Source organism: Trifolium pratense, linkage group LG1 (genome assembly GCF_020283565.1).
Source record: "Trifolium pratense cultivar HEN17-A07 linkage group LG1, ARS_RC_1.1, whole genome shotgun sequence".
NCBI lineage: Eukaryota > Viridiplantae > Streptophyta > Magnoliopsida > Fabales > Fabaceae > Trifolium > Trifolium pratense.
The window spans coordinates 25,378,524-25,395,097 of record NC_060059.1 but is presented as its reverse complement, the minus strand read 5'-3'; the positions used below and the strand labels follow the sequence as shown (position 1 = coordinate 25,395,097).

Sequence of the window (16,574 nt, the reverse complement as noted above, 5' to 3'; positions counted from 1 at the left end):
TCTTGGTAAATAATTTGGTCCAACCCCATGATACCCCAAACTTCCTTACTAGCTTCACATTCAAGGAACAAGTGTCACTCCTCCTCCGGCGGCACTTCTAAACATAAAGGACAATCTACTTGACATTAAACATAATGGTTCATTATATCACACTAACCAATCTTAATGCCTCATTATATCATAATCATATGCTAATTCAGTGTTTTCACAATTGATGCAGGTGTATTGAAAACAGTGTTTGTGTTATCTATTTTCAGTACATTGTTTATAGTTGATTGTGGTCTATATGATAGAACATTAGAACCTTCTCATATATCTATTTCCCCTAATGTATTCTATTGCTGATTCAATTCCTTCTGTTAGGGCTCATCCACCATTGTCCCCTTCTCTTTCCAGTAAGCTATTGCACTCTTTTGCAATCATTTTTTTACTTTCTAAAAATATTTTCAATTTTCATTTTCAAAAATCTTTTTTATAAAAAAAAAAAAATATTGCTATAAGATGGTAGACCCCATTGTGACTAAGAGCAGATGTAAAATTTGTTAGGAATAATTCATTTTTGGAAATAATGAAATCAATATTTTGAATTTTCAAAATAAAAAATAAACAAAAAAATTGTGAGGAAAATACTGAATCTTGTTTTCTGTAACTTTGTTTTAGTCCCTGCCATTATAGTGTTGTTTGGGTTTAGTCCCTTAAGTTATTTTGTTTGGTTCAGACCCTTGCAAATTCAAAGACCAATGTTTTTAGTCCTTAATGTTAGAGACTAAAAACAACAGTTTTTGAACTTGCACGGACTGAACCCAAACAAAAAAACACTATAATTGCAGGGATTAAAATCATATTTAAACCAAACATGAAATAATGCAAGTAAACAGAATCTTTTTTGGCGAATTTGTAATGCTGCTGTCCAATTGGAATATGCTGTTGTAAATTTTTATTGCTATGTATGTGACTTAATATGCTTAATTTTATTTAACCAGATTGCTGTAAAAAAGACACGGTGTTGAAACGAGGTAGTGAGAGCTGCCATTGTGTTTATCCTGTAAAGTTAGACCTTCTTCTTTTGAACGCCTCTCAAAACCCCGACTGGATCTTTTTCTTGATGAATTGGCCGCACAGTTGGGGCTGCAGGCTACCAAATTGAATTGATAAACTTTTATGTACACAGCGTATTGACATTGGATATATCGATGTATATCACTCCACGAAAAGAGATCAGTTTCTCTGCCAAGGAAGCATCTAAAATAAACTCTTCCCTTTTATTTCATAAACTAGACAGTAGATTCGTCGATGACTACAAGGTTCTCAATTTGACCTGGTTTAAACCTCCACCTCCTTCTCAAGGTAAATGCCAGATTCTGAACTTCTGAAATATGTCACTACAAATCATGAAGCTTTGATGTTCTTGATATTTGAGAAAACTTACAGTGAGCTGATTATTGTGCAGAAAATATATTGCTAATTCTTTACTTGGTATTGAAACCTTTGTTATGTGTATAATGTTGGTGTTTTAAAGAGTAAAAGCAATCATGTTAATGTAACTCACTAAGGGGGTGAGATGAATTTATATATTATGTATCTATTTATTATAACATATCTTTGCATTTTATCGCAGCTCCTACTTTTGCTGCATCAACTGTGAAAACTCCTAAGAGACAAGAACCTACGGCTACATCATCGAGTACTTCAGACAGGGGAAGGCATTCAAATTTGGTTGTTATCCTTGGAATTGTTACGGGGATACTCATCATTTCCATTATATTATATGTGTACTGGCAAGTATTCTAGTTCTAACTGGCAAGTTTATGCACGTTGAGGCCAAAGACGAAAACACCTCCTATAGAAACTGGCAAGTATTCTAGTTCTAACTGCTATTATGTGTATTTTCATTTTTGCATTTCTATAACAACATTCTAATGGTGAAAACTCCATAAGTTATATTTGGTCACCTTTCTTGATTTGGATATCATAAAGGCAGTAAGTGTAACTGTTAAGTTGAGGCAAATCAGGTTCCTTTCCACAGAAGAAAAAAAACTACCTTTTGGCACCAACAATTAATAAGATAAAACGTTTTCTGCACTCAAGCAAAGTAATTGTGTTTGTTTAGCACAAGCATTTTTCAAAGCAGATTGTAGATTACTTGAGAAATATTTATTAGAATTTAATATGAATGTGTACTAATGTTTCGTGATTGACCATGAAACTTGATTTAGCGTACACTTTTATCTATTCAATAGGGACTAGAAAGTCGATGCACAGTCACACACAAGATTATTTCCATAATCTTCTGTAAATATATAGTATTCTACGCCTGCTACTGACATTTTATTTTTCCATACAGAAAAGCCAAAAATAGAACATGTAACGACTGTTGGGTCACTTCCACATCCGACAAGTACACGTTTTATTCCTTATGAAGATCTTAGAGAAGCAACAAACAATTTTGAACCAGCAAGCATACTTGGAGAAGGAGGTTTTGGTAGAGTTTTAAAAGGTGTCTTGAATGATGGAACTGCTGTTGCGATTAAGAGGCTTACTAGTGGAGGGCAGCAGGGTGACAAAGAGTTTTTGGCCGAGGTTGAGATGCTTAGCCGGTTGCATTACCGTAACCTTGTAAAACTAGTTGGATACTATAGCAATCGTGACTCATCACAAAACCTACTTTGCTATGAGCTTGTCTCAAATGGAAGTTTGGAGACCTGGCTTCATGGTAATGTAATTTCTCAAATAATGGGTTCAGTTTTTTATTGCTGAACTACCTGCTTTATGTCTCTATTGTCGCACTGATAGTTATTTTCAGAAGTAGTTTTATTATGCTTTTCCCTCAGGTCCCTTGGGAATAAATTGCCCTTTGGATTGGGACACCAGGATGACGATTGCTCTTGATGCTGCAAGAGGACTTTCTTACCTGCATGAAGATTCACAGCCATGTGTCATACACAGAGATTTCAAGGCATCTAATATATTGCTTGAGAACAACTTTCACGCTAAAGTTGCTGATTTTTGTCTAGCTAAACTAGCACCTGAAGGCAGGGCTTATTACCTGTCTACTCGAGTGATGGGCACATTTGGGTTAGTCTCATCTATTTTTTATCAGTTTCTATTTCCATTTGATGTATAGATAATACTTAAGATGAAATGAAACTATCATGTAGGTATGTAGCACCTGAGTATGCTATGACTGGACACCTACTTGTTAAAAGCGATGTTTATAGCTACCGGGGTTGTCTTGCTTGAACTGTTGATCGGAAGGAAACCTGTGGATATGTCACAGCCAACTGGACAGGAGAACCTTGTGACTTGGGTTAGATTCATCACTCAATATTCCCTCATTATTTTCGCTGAGAAAACTCGAAAGCATTTACACCTGGTTTCTGTTGGAAATTATTGAAATTAAATCCGTCCTTTGTAGTTTATACTAGATAGAATATAGTTTACCAAGTTATACTTTCAGGCTAGGCCAATTCTTAGAGATAAGGAGCGGTTAGAAGAACTTGCTGATCCAAGGCTGGGGGGAAGGTATCCGAAGGAAAATTTTGTCCGTGTTTGCACTATCGCTGCAGCCTGTGTTGAACCTGAAGCAAGCCAACGACCTACAATGGGTGAAGTGGTACAGTCACTTAAAATGGTGCGGTGCATCACAGAAAACCATGATCCTGCATTACGGACATTCATTACAAGGCCTAACATGATACAGTCCTCTACCGCCTATGATTCTGATGGGACATCTTCAGTGTGTTCTTCTGGTCCTCACTCTAATCTAAGTGCCTTTGACTACGACAACATTTCTAGGACAGCTATTTCTCTGAAGATCTTCATGAAGGACGATGAATGTAGTTGGAATTTTGGAAATGCAAGCTAACCACAAACCTGCACACAATCCAAGGATTTTCCTATCATAGAACCATAGCCGGTGGGATTTCCTTGCAATGAAGGTTTATATGCATTGTTGCTGGTTGGCTAAGAAGTGGACTCTTCTGTTATCATTTTCGCCATATTCAACGGTAAACCACAATCCTGTTCTCCCCCCCTACGTGATAGTGGTTCCATGTGGATAACACTTTGTACCTATGTGCATTGTAGTTTGTTACTTTGTTTCTCAGATGGCTTAAAAAAAACAATTATAATTTAAAAGAAAAAATCTGAAGTATAGTTTCATTCTCATTTTATTCAAGGATTATCATTTTATCCATATCCATATTCCATATTATAGTAATAACTACATATCTGCCATGGGATTATGAATTTGACCTGAAAATCATTTTGGCTCCTCTTTAGGTGGTACTATTATTAAGGCCTAAAAAGATCATACTTTAAAGAGCTATAAGATTAACTATTGATATAGATATAGATTATTAAAAAATATTTTTTATCAACACCACAATGATGATTGGTTTCTAATTTTCATCTAAATATATGATGTTTTAGTATTTACTTTTTCATCTCATTGATCTCTTATATCTTCCAAATTTTCTTTTTATGTATATTGATAAAAATAAAATAAAAAATTGACAAAATGTATATTGATAAATTATTATTCTCCTTATCTCCTAGTTTTATATTACTAAATTTACACAGTCAATTGTGAAATGAGAGTGGAATGTTAATTAGACCTGGTTTGTTATCAAACTTAAATCTATCTAAAGTTAGAAATAAATGAATGAAGGTTAATTAGTTTTATTAAACTTGTACCAAGTCAACATGTCTCTTTCTATGCATGTAACAACCTTTCGGGTTACTATTATTATGCCGATATATAATGAGAGCCTATAATCAACAATTGAAAGGTGCCAAAATTAGAGTGGAAATTCTGTTTCCACGTCCAAAAATTTAAAAAAACCACCCTATAAAATAAGAGTCAATTGCAACTTGAGTTTTGTGTCTTCCATTGTCTCTTCTGCTCTTAGAATATTTTCTCAAGAGAAGAGAGAATGGATTACACATTCAATAAAACCCTTCTTGTCATCCTATCCCTCTCTTCTCTTCTTCTATCTTCCAATGCCGTCCCTTCGACTCGAGTTATTGATTTAATCTCCACAAGTGTTCCAGCTGCAGCCCCTAAAAGTTCCTTTGTAGATTTCACCTCAACAAGATTCCCAGCTAAAGCCCCTTCAAGTATTGATTTCATTTCAACTAGTTCCCCAGCTGAAACCCCTTCAAGTGTTGATTTCATTTCCAAAAGTTTCCCAGCTGTTGACGCATCAAACTCTCATGTCGGCAACATAGTATCCAAAATTGCTACAAATGTCGCCAAAGTTGCCACAAAAGTCGATCCTGAAATCTTAAAAATATGTAACGAAGGAGGAGATAAGACAGTTCGTTGTATTGAAACCCTTTCGAAACTCTTTCAAGGTCCTTTTGATGTCGTCAAGGCACTTGAGATTGAGGTTAACACCACCCTCAGCACAGTCAAGACCTTAGTCGATACTATTGTCAGGTTGCGTAATGACCCTAGCACCGACAAAAGAGCCATTGATGCCCTTGACATATGCCGAGACCAATATGATATGATGTTGGATTCAATCAATCAGGCAATGGAGATACTACCTCAACAAAATTTTGTTGATGCTTATAACAATATGTGTGCTGTGATATCATACAATTCTGCATGTCAGGAAGGTTGGGATGAGTCTCCTGGGGTTGTAAGGCCATGGGATGTAGAACCTCTAATTCAGTCGACTGTTATCTGTGTGGACATCTTGGACAACATAGTTAATAACCATAAGTTTTAAATTTAGTTTATGGAATATATATATATATATAATTTGGAAGAAGATCATTGAACGGAGAAGGAGATTATCATTATTAACCATGTATTTTGTAGTTTCATATATGGTTGGTTTTTTTTTTTTGAAAATTAACTACCATTTTCATATGGTTATGCATTGATATTGTATTGCCATATTACTTGATAACTAATATACATGCCTTTATTGTGAAATCCAAGTTCAAGGGTCTTATTAGGGCAAGAAGTATATATAAGTTGCAGATTTGTGCGGATCAATATAATCAGTTTTTTCAATTGTGTCTTTGTGTGTTATCTGAGTTTTGCTTCACACCTTTAAGGAATGTTGTTTCTCTTAACGCTAAAATTCTTTAGCCCAAACCAAAACATTCGGTTAAATTAGTTAATGAGTTCTCCTTAAGACGGGTCGTTTGAAAGAATTTAAGTTCGATTCTTGGTGAGAACAATTCTTGGCCTAGACCTTCCTAACCTCGAGGCTGAACTCTGGAATACAGGGAGACCCTTCCCCTAAAAACCGAAATTAATAAAAAAAAAAAAATTCTTTAGCTCATCAATTAGTAAACCCAGTTTATTCTTCACAAACAAACATAAGTGCACTAACTAAAATAAATATATATATATATATATATATATATATATATATATATATATATATATATATATATATATATATATATATATAGATATAATCTTAGCACAAAAACAAAATCTATTTATTATAATTATAATGAGTTTAATTGATATGCATATGACGGTGTAGAATATTTTTATAAATAATCATCATTTTGTCATGTCATGTTAAGAAAGTGAGATGATGTGGCGAAAAACATAGTTGGTATCGGTTGACAGTGTAAAATTATTTTATACGGTCGGTGCATATCAATTAAATCCAATTATAATAAGCATAATTGACTTTTTTATATAGCGAGCGACATTTGCTGAGAAACGTGTCTCTTTTCTATATAGAATAAATTAAGGGTGGTGGGATTGTGATTGTGCCCTAGTCTAAGTAAGAGGAGGAGTTTTTTTCTTAAATAAGTTAGGGAAGATTTTTTTATTCAATGAAGGACAAATGTGACATCAAGAATAATTTACGATGCTTAATTAGTATTTTGGTTCTTAAAAAAAATGGTTTTATATTGGTCCCATAAAGAATAAAAGTTTCGCTTTGGTCCCTTAAAGACATCTTTGTTTGCCATTTTGGTCTATTCCGTTAGATTTTGAGAAAAAAACGTTAAATTGTGAATATGTGGGATATGCATGTCTAAGGTGAACCAATATGCATAGTAGTTCACCATAGACTTTAATAAAATTTTAAATTTTAACTGTTTGATTGTTTTGTCAAAATCTAAACCATCAAATCTAGTGAAGTCTATAGTATCTAACAGTGAACCACCAACACCTAACTTTTTCTTTTTCTTTCATATCTTCTTCTCTGCTCATCTTCATAAAGAAAAATTCAAAAATTTAACAATCAACACTAAAAAATTTATTTCCTTAAATGAAACCATTTATGCATCATCAATGAACACTATCCAAACAAAAATTTATGCAAAATCATTGTGGTAAATCCCAAATTTTCTAGGTTTAATTCCCAATTCTTCATAAAACTTTCCACCCGATAGTCAAAGTGACGGGCAAATTCAGTTCCTTCATCAATCATCAATCATCAATCATCAATCAATCATCAATCATCATCATCAATCATCAATCAATATCAATCATCAATCATCAATCATCATCATCAATCAATCAATCATCAATATATATCATTGTAAAGCAAACTTTTTTTTGCTGATGTGGCAGCCTAACAAAGCTCCCCTTTTTTTCAAAACTCAAGTTGGTGCTTATGTGTCATCTTTTATTGCATCAATCATCATCATCAATCATCAATCATCATCATCAATCAATATATATATATGGGTATTGCTACAAGACACCCATGAAGGTGTTTGTTAGCATCAAACACCCATAGTAAAAGACAAAAATTCAAAGTAAAAGTTAATAGGTGTATTTTAGCATGAAACACCCATAGTAAAAGACAAAAAAACTGATTTTCCCACCTATACAATCTTTTTCTCATTTTCCCACCTATACAAAAATCTCTTGCAATTTTTTTACTCAATCATCTATTTTCATTTTATATAGCTATAGAGATCCAAGATTAGACAAGTTTAATTACAAATTGTTCACATCATAACATTACTATCATAGATAGACTCTCATACAAAATTACTTGCAGCATAACATTACTATCATAAATACATAATCCTACATAAAATCTCCTATCAATAAAAAAATCATAGTGCCTAACATTGCTATTACAAAATAGACAGCAGCACAACTACTTCAAGAAGTCTATTTCCAACCCTTTACGATCCTATCAAAGCAACAAAAAGAAGAAAAACAAAGGTAATATTAGTATTCAATAAATTTAGACATGAACAAAACAACATATAACAATTGAAACTCACTTATTAGGAGACTGAGAAGGCAATACTTTAATATTTTTCTTTTTGTTTGGACAATTTTGTGTGTCATGATCAGTTTGATTACAACCTGGAACATGACAATAACGAGGCTTCTTTGCACCTTCAACTCCTCCTTTTGGTCTTGATCTTGATCCTTTTGGTCGACCTTTGCTTTTTGTAACAACGGGATTTTCAACATCACAACCATCATTGTTTGCATCATCAGGTTGCAAATCAATTACATGTTCTTCACTTTCTGGCATAGTTTTTATCTCTTTGACAACTTTTTCTAATTCTCTAATAGCAATTTGTTCTCGTTCTTTTGTCTTTGATGACTCAACTTCCAAACATCGAATTAGAGACCGAAACTCAGCAGAGGAACCAGCATTGCAATTTACTACATGGCTAGATTTTGGGATCAATGAACTTTCTCGTCTCCATCGGAATGGAAGATATTTTGATGGGAGGCTAAAATAATTTTTAAGAGTTAGAACTCGAATAGCATGTCTGCATAATATTCCAGAAAATTGAAATTCTTTACAAGAACAATGAATTGACTCTTTTTCTACTATCCAACTTACTAGACGACCACCATCATCTTTAGTATGATGTTGCACAATATAAGAACCGTTATCAATTTCAGTTGCTGCATATTTTGTTGATAACTCGATCTCGTGTTGGAGCAAATCAAAGGCATATGGAGTAAGTACAGATGCAGCATGTTCCTCAATCGGAAAACATGTTCTAATATGAGGATTATGATACTTTTGACGCATTCTTGCCTCTTCTCCAGCTTGATTTCTAATTTTGACAGCAACCCCAACCTACACAAAAATATAATAATTATGTATCATTATAAGCTAATTGATTAATAATTACTAGTGTACTAACAAGTAACGCATATAAGTTTATACTTGATTTACGAAATCTGTCAAACTTGTCTTGGCATCTAAGAATCTTTTGATATATGCATTTATCGATTCTGAGCGTCCCGTTGTAGTCATCCCAGCAAAAAAAGTCCTTCAAATAAGCTAGGGCCCAAAATTTACGATGGGAAAAGAGCAACTCAATATGCCTATCCAATAACAAACCAAACTGTGCAACCATTACTTGCCACTCTCGTTCAAAATCTTCTACACATCCTAAATGATACACCCTATGAAACTCTTGTTTAAAGTCATTATATATCTTGAACCCAATGCAAAAGAAAACCAACTTGACAACTTTGAAACAATATGCCATATACAAAATGCATGTTTTGTGTTTGGCAATTCCATTGCAATGGCTTCCTTAAGTGCGAGATCTTGGTCTGTAAGAATTGTTTTTGGATATTTTCCTTGGACAAAAGCAAGGAAATTCTGAAAAATAGTAACATAAATATAAAATACTTCAATAAGTAAATAGAATTTGAACCAACTTTAATAATGATGACAAGTTTAAGTAAATAAAAATTTACCTTTAAAGCCCATGTGAAAGATGGAATCTTCTTATCTCGCAATAGAACACAACCAAAGAAAATGGAATTTCCATGATTATCAACACCAACCCATAGTCCAAGCGGCATATCATAACGGTTTATTCTATATGTGGTATCAAAAACTACAACATCTCCAAAAGTTTCATATGCTCTAATTGAATCACCAAATGCCCAAATAATATGCTCCAATTTGTTATTTTCATCAATAGTGAACTCATATTTGAAGTCATCATCAATATCTTTCAAACTTTTGCATAATTTGAGAACATCAGAAGCATCATTTTCTTTACCAATACTACTTTGGGATTGAATAAAATTTCGAATATCTTTATCTAAAAATGGTAGACTACCTGTATCTATTCCTTTCTCTAACTCAAGCACTCTCGTTATAAGACTTATAGCGCAACCAGCTTTCGACAACAACAGAATACGACTTTGATCAGCAATTGGGATATTACGATAAGCAGGAAGAAATTGAACCTCTTTGTCATCCAATAAATCATGATTGTGATAATTGTTGAAATATGTAATCACCCATTTTTCCTCAAAATCAATTGTTCTCTTAGCAACCAACATCTTTGCCATACAATTACATTTTGATGATTTTCGTTTCCTTTTACTTTCCACTTCATTAATTTTGCGTTGTTTAACAATACCACCACGATGACAAACAAATTCCCTTTTATAAACACCCATTGGATTATGCTCAGACTCGTGTATACAAGATCGATAAACGTGATCACGTCTAATCGAAAATCCATTTTTTCGTGCAAATAAAGAATAAAAAACATAAGCATCATCATCACTGTTAAATATTTGTCCTTCAAAAGGAACCAACTCATCAATGTTATGGACTTGTGGAAAGAGTTCATATTGTGGTTCATGAAATGGTAAAGAACTTACATGTTCATCTGTATATATAGAAGTATAATCTTTAAGAGCTTCCAAGTGCCAATCACTAGCATCATTATTTTCTTCAGATGTCATGTTAACCTAGTTTTGTTAAAGAGAATAAATTTTACCATTTGATGAATAAAACCCAAAATACATGATTTGAAAAGAAAAATATTATACCTTTTGATGAAAGTCACTCCGGCGTACCGATCTCCGCAATGTTGAAGCTAGTTTCTATTTATTTTTCCCCTGCTTCTGCGTTTCCTTCACTGTTGTTCACTGCTTAAGCTTTGAACAGTGATATTGTCTTTAATTATCTCAATCAGAGAGGTAGAGAGGTGTGGGTTGATGGTGGCTTATAGGAGGCTATTTTTCTTCTGCGTTTCCTTTTTTTTTCTTCTTCTTCTTTCAACTCACACAAGCTTTGATCCTGGTCTGATCGTTAGAGAGGTGTGGGTTGATGGTCGCTTACTGCCACCGGTAACGGCGGCGCTCTTGAGACGAAAGGAAACGCAGGTTACCAACGGCGGCGATAATGAAAGGGAACGGAAAGGTTCTTTCTTGTTTACACGGGGGAAAGGAAAGGTTTTTAGGTTGTGGGTTGTTTTGATTTATTTTATAAAATTTAATAAATGAAATAATGAGAAGCACAACCATTCTTTCCCGCAAAAAAAAGTCAAGTAGCGGCAATGAAAAACAAATCTTACTTTTACTTTAATTTTTTTGTCTTTTACTATGGGTGTTTGATGCTAACAAACACCTTCATGGGTGTCTTGTAGCAATACCCTATATATATAAAGCAAACTTTTTTTTTGCTGATGTGACAGCCTAACAAAGGTTCCCTTTTTTCTAAACTCAAGTTGGTGTTTATGTGTCATCTTTTATTGCATATCTATATTGATTGTGATGATGTGTCAAAACATGTCATATGTTTTTAAGAAAATCTTTTCAACTGATGGCAGTTACAATGTTAGAGAAGTGCTATATGTGTATATTCCTATTCCATTTCTGTTACATAACTAAGAAGCCAAAACAATTTTAAAAGTAAAAAACGTACGTGGCAATGAACGGTTTCACGATGGTATACTTAGGATATTATTAAATTCTTATTTTAATTAATATTGTTTGATTATTTGATTTGTTAATCATTATACTCTTTTATATAGTTGTTATATATTCCATCTTTTTCCTCATTTGGTTATTTATATTCACCTTCCATACATTGTGGTGTACTGATGTCTTGATTGTAGGTGGTCGTGGTGCTCAATCATTTAGAATATGTCAGGTATGTGATTGATTAAGAAAATTATATGCATATATGATCTAATATTATTACTAAACTAATGCTGATATATTTTAATGAAAATTTAGTAGCAACTTCCGTATGAATAGTTAGAGTCAAAGTTAAGCAACTATTTAGCTCCGTTAATTGGCTCATATATATATAACCGAAAAGGTTTGAAAGATCATATATAATTAGAGAGCACCTTCATGTCTTCAATTGAAATCTATTTCTTTGTATTTTTGCAAATTTACTTTTAGTTTTGATGCATATAACATTTTAATTTTTTAATTTTTTTTTTTTGTGTTTGCACGAGATTTTGTTTTTGTATCTCAATCTTCGTTAATGAAAATCTTTGGAAGGCGACAGACGAGATATATCACAAGCAAAATATATACATAAAGTGTAAATACTCTTTGTTTCTTCTAATTATGTGTCATATCTCATTGGTTTAAAAAGTTCATTGCATTGCATACTATTATAATTATTCATTTGATTATTGGTTTGATATCTAAATTGAAAAGTTTCTTCCATTAAAATCTGCTCTCTTTTTTCCTCTTAATGTCATGTTGTAAAGTAAACTTTTTTATGCTGATGTGGCAGCCTAACAAAACATATTTTTTCCTTTTTTTCTAAGCAATAGTTTATGTATTCATGTGTCATTTTTCATTTTTCATTGTTCATGTGTACTCTATAATGTAACCCTCATTTAACTTCCTTATTCATTAAACTATGTAACTCAGTAAAATTATTCCGTTAAAGAATCTTCACATTTTTTCTTCCTTAACCTTTGAAATTCTTCTTCACGTTTTATATATTCCATTTATTAAATATTTTAATGAATGTTTATCTTACACTACTAACTCATACTAATAATATTTTAATGAAAATTTACTAGCAACTTCCATATATATGAAGAGTTAGAGGTACTCTATCAAACAAAAACACAGAGTTAGATGTAAGGTTAAGCAATTGTTTAGCTTTCTTGGCTGATACATGTAATTGATAAGGTTTAAATGATCGTGTATAGTTAGAGAGCACATTCATGTCTTCGGCTGAAACCCATTTCTTTATTCTTTTAGCAAATTTACTCTTAGTTTTGATGCATAGCAATTTTAAATAAAAATGTTTAATTAATTCAGTTTTTTGCTTCTTTTTTTTTTTTTTTGTGTTTACAGATTACAGATTATGTCTTTTATCTCAATTATCGTTAGAGAAAAATTCCGGTAGGTGACAAAAGAAATAATTACTATTTCTCCATTTTTTATTTATTTATGTTTAGTTCTTGAGATGTTGAAGAGATATAATCTACTTTTTTTTTGACACGAGAGATATAATCTACTTAGAACTTTAATTTGCACTATAATATTTGCATACTTAAAATATTTTTATAAGGTTATGATGATCTCATTCTATTATTTTTTATGAAGGTCTAGACGAGACATCTATTGTCAAGATGATATATAGTCAATTAGCCTTTGAGAGCTTTAGTATCTGTGATACTAAATTTAAGGTCATTTTTTAATAAAATATATGTGTTGTGCTAACTTTTGAATATATCATTTTTGAGAAATTCATGTTAAACATAATAAAGTATATGTTTTTTTTTAAGGTATAGAACAAACATCTATCGTCAATATTAAATATTGTCGTAGAGCTTTAGTTTGTGTGGTACTGATTTTAAACTTTTTTTATAATGTGTGGTACTAACTTTTTAATATTATAAATAAAAAATTGTGTGTCTTGATCTTATAGATTCAACATGTAAGACTATTACGGTGCATATTATGTATCTTGATCTCATCTATATGAATATGCTAATGTATGGTTTGTACTTTTGACTTCACATAGGGTTACTATTGATGAGATCAGGACACATAATATGTAACAAGACACATAGATATTAAATATTAGCATATTCATATAGATGAGACCAAGTCAACTTGTCTCTTTCTATTTATGCATGTAACAACTTTTCGGGTTACTATTATTATGCAGATATATAATGAGAGCCTATAATCAACAACTGAAAGATGTCAAAATTAGAGTGGAAATTATGTTTCCATGTCCAAGAATAAAAAAAATCGCCCTAAAAAATAAGAGTCATTGCAACTTTGAGTATTGTGCATGTCTTCTATTGTCTCTCTTCTTCTGCTCTTGGAATATTTTTTTGAAGAGAAGTGACAATGGATTACACATTCAATAAAACCCTTCTTGTCATGATCCTATCCCTCTCTTCTCTTCTTCTATCTTCCAATGCCAGCCATTCGACTCGAGTTAATGATTTCATCTCCACAAGTGTTCCGGCTACAGCCCCTAAAAGTTCCTTTATAGATAGCACCTCACCAAGTTTCCCAGTTTATCCCCCTACTGATTACAGTTACCCAGATGCTCCATCATTAGACCCTGAGTTCTGCAAATCCTGCGACATCTGCAACACACCCAAAATTGTCGCAAATGTCGATCCTGAAATCTTAAAAATATGTGAGGGAGGAGAATATGAGATAAAAGATTGTACTAAAACCCTTTGGAAACTTTTGGAGGGTCCTTTTGATGCCTTCAAGGCACTTGAGATTGAGATTAAAGACACCCATGACGTAATCGAGGGCATATTGTTTCTTCTTAACTCGCATTGTGGCCCTAGTAGCATCGACACCGACAAAAGAGTCAATGATGCCTTTTGCATATGTCGAGACCAATATGATGCGATGTTGAAATCAATCAATCATACATTAGAGATACTTCCTCAAAAAAATTTTGTTGATGCTTATAAAAATATGGAGGCTATGTTATCATACGAAAAAACATGTCATATAGCTTGGACTTTGTCGGCTCCTGGGTTTTTAAGGCCATGGGGACCGCAACCGATAAGAGAAAGGATTTTTATCTCTGTGAACATCTTGAGCAACATACTTAATAAACATAGTGTCTACGTTTTTGAAGATTAACTGCCATTTTCATATGGTTATGCATTGATATTGTATTGTCATATTACTTGATAACTAATATACATGCCTTTGTTGTGAATCCAAGTTCCAGGGTTTTATTACGACAAGAAGAGTATATATAAGTTGCAGGTTTATATGGATCAATAAAATCATTTTTTCAATTGTGTTTGCATTTTATTTGAGTTTTGGTTCACACCTTTAAGGAATATGTTGGTTCTCTTAACGTTTTCAACATAATAATTGCTAGGGTGTATATCTCTTATATATGACTAAAATTCTATAGTGTGTGAGTCTAATCATAAGTATATATAGAATAAATTTATAGTAGCATGATTGTTGGTTTTCTTCGGGCCATTTACCTTTCATGAGGTTTTTCCATTTTTCATATGGTTCCGTAGGCAAGAAAAACCTTATAACTCAATGGATCGAAAAACACATGTCCACTAAATCAACACAAACCAAACTATTCTACCATAGGCTTTTGCTTTTGCAAGAATTCTAGCAATCAATCGATAAGCAAATGAAATACACACTTTTGAGGTCTTAAAGTATATAATTTGGCGTGGATGTTTAGTGAGCTAAAAAAATTAGGAGTTAAGAACACCCAATTTCACAAAATTTTCAATAGTTACATTCCATTTTTCAAAAATACAATAAAGAACAACTTATTACCACTTATTTTTCAAACTCAACACATATAAATATCATACAACCCCAACTATTTTTCATACTTTTCTATTTTTTTCTTCTTCATTTGTTTTTGAAGAAGTCACATCTTTTTTTTCAAAATTTCTCAACTTTACAAACTCTTGACTTTTTTATTTTTCTCAACTTTACAAACTCTTGACTTTTTTATTTTTCAACACTTTTTTCATTTTTTTCACAATTCAAGTTTTATAGTATACCCACAACAAACTTAGTTGGTTGTTAATTTCAAAAGCAACCACAAACTTAAGCATTTGCAATATGTAATGAAAATCAACTTAACTCCAAGAAAATGTTTTCTTTTTATATACATAAAATGGGTCCCCCTAATATGAACCCCCAAATAAAAAGTCCAACAATGAACCCCTCTATTTTACCTGCTATAGAAGGTTTTCCTTTTATTGGTGAGTGGGGCCCACGGAATTTGTAAAAGAAAAAAAACAGATTTTTTAAAGAGAGGAGTAGTTGATTACGTTTTTGCCCTTTTAACTAGTCATAAATCTACAACTTCATAATCTTCTCTCATTCTAACATGCTCTCATCTTCTTTATAAAAACAGAACAAACAAGACGATGCATTGCCCTTTCATGGAGACTAGGTGTTCGATGAGAGGTTTATTGCAATCAGTCTATACATTCAGAATCTGATCATAAAAATTACCATTCTCATTTGTTTGTCAGTCCAATTATGTGATATTGAACGGTCAAATTGATAAAATTCAAAATCTTCAGTTGAAATCGATAGTTTTAGTCAAACTTCATGACCTTTTCATTCAAACTAGATTTCAGATGAGATAATTATTACAATCAGTCTATACATTCGGAATCCGATCATCAATATTCTTATTCTCATATGTTTGTTAGTCCAATTACGTGATATTAAACGGACAAATTGATAAAATTTGAAATCTCCAGTCAAAATCAATAGTTTTAATTAAGCTTCATTGCATTTTCATTAGATTTGTCTAGAATCTCAATGTCTCTTTCATCAAGCTAAACTCACTTAAACATGTGGATCAAAATTTATTGATAAAATTATATTTATAGTC

General features: G+C 32.4%; 2 protein-coding genes and 2 pseudogenes across 2 annotated transcripts; 3 read left to right on the top strand and 1 right to left on the bottom strand.

Moving 5' to 3' along the window:
* The first annotated feature begins 328 nt into the window (after positions 1 to 328).
* LOC123891043 lies at positions 329 to 4,173 on the top strand (annotated as a pseudogene).
* A 761-nt stretch (positions 4,174 to 4,934) lies between these two features.
* On the top strand, positions 4,935 to 5,735 carry LOC123891033. The gene has a single exon (XM_045940820.1). It carries the CDS (start codon positions 4,935 to 4,937, stop codon positions 5,733 to 5,735), a length of 801 nt encoding a protein of 266 aa, XP_045796776.1.
* A 2,180-nt stretch (positions 5,736 to 7,915) lies between these two features.
* LOC123902118 lies at positions 7,916 to 10,612 on the bottom strand (annotated as a pseudogene).
* Positions 10,613 to 13,892: 3,280 nt separating this feature from the next.
* On the top strand, positions 13,893 to 14,898 carry LOC123902117. The gene has a single exon (XM_045951775.1). The coding sequence runs from the start codon at positions 14,060 to 14,062 to the stop codon at positions 14,819 to 14,821; it is 762 nt and encodes a 253-aa protein (XP_045807731.1). The 5' UTR covers positions 13,893 to 14,059; the 3' UTR covers positions 14,822 to 14,898.
* Positions 14,899 to 16,574: the final 1,676 nt, after the last annotated feature.

Excerpts from the sequence above, each read along its gene's own strand:
- LOC123891033 (XM_045940820.1), top strand. The coding sequence starts at position 4,935 with ATGGATTACACATTCAATAAAACCCTTCTTGTCATCCTATCCCTCTCT.
- LOC123902117 (XM_045951775.1), top strand. The coding sequence starts at position 14,060 with ATGGATTACACATTCAATAAAACCCTTCTTGTCATGATCCTATCCCTC.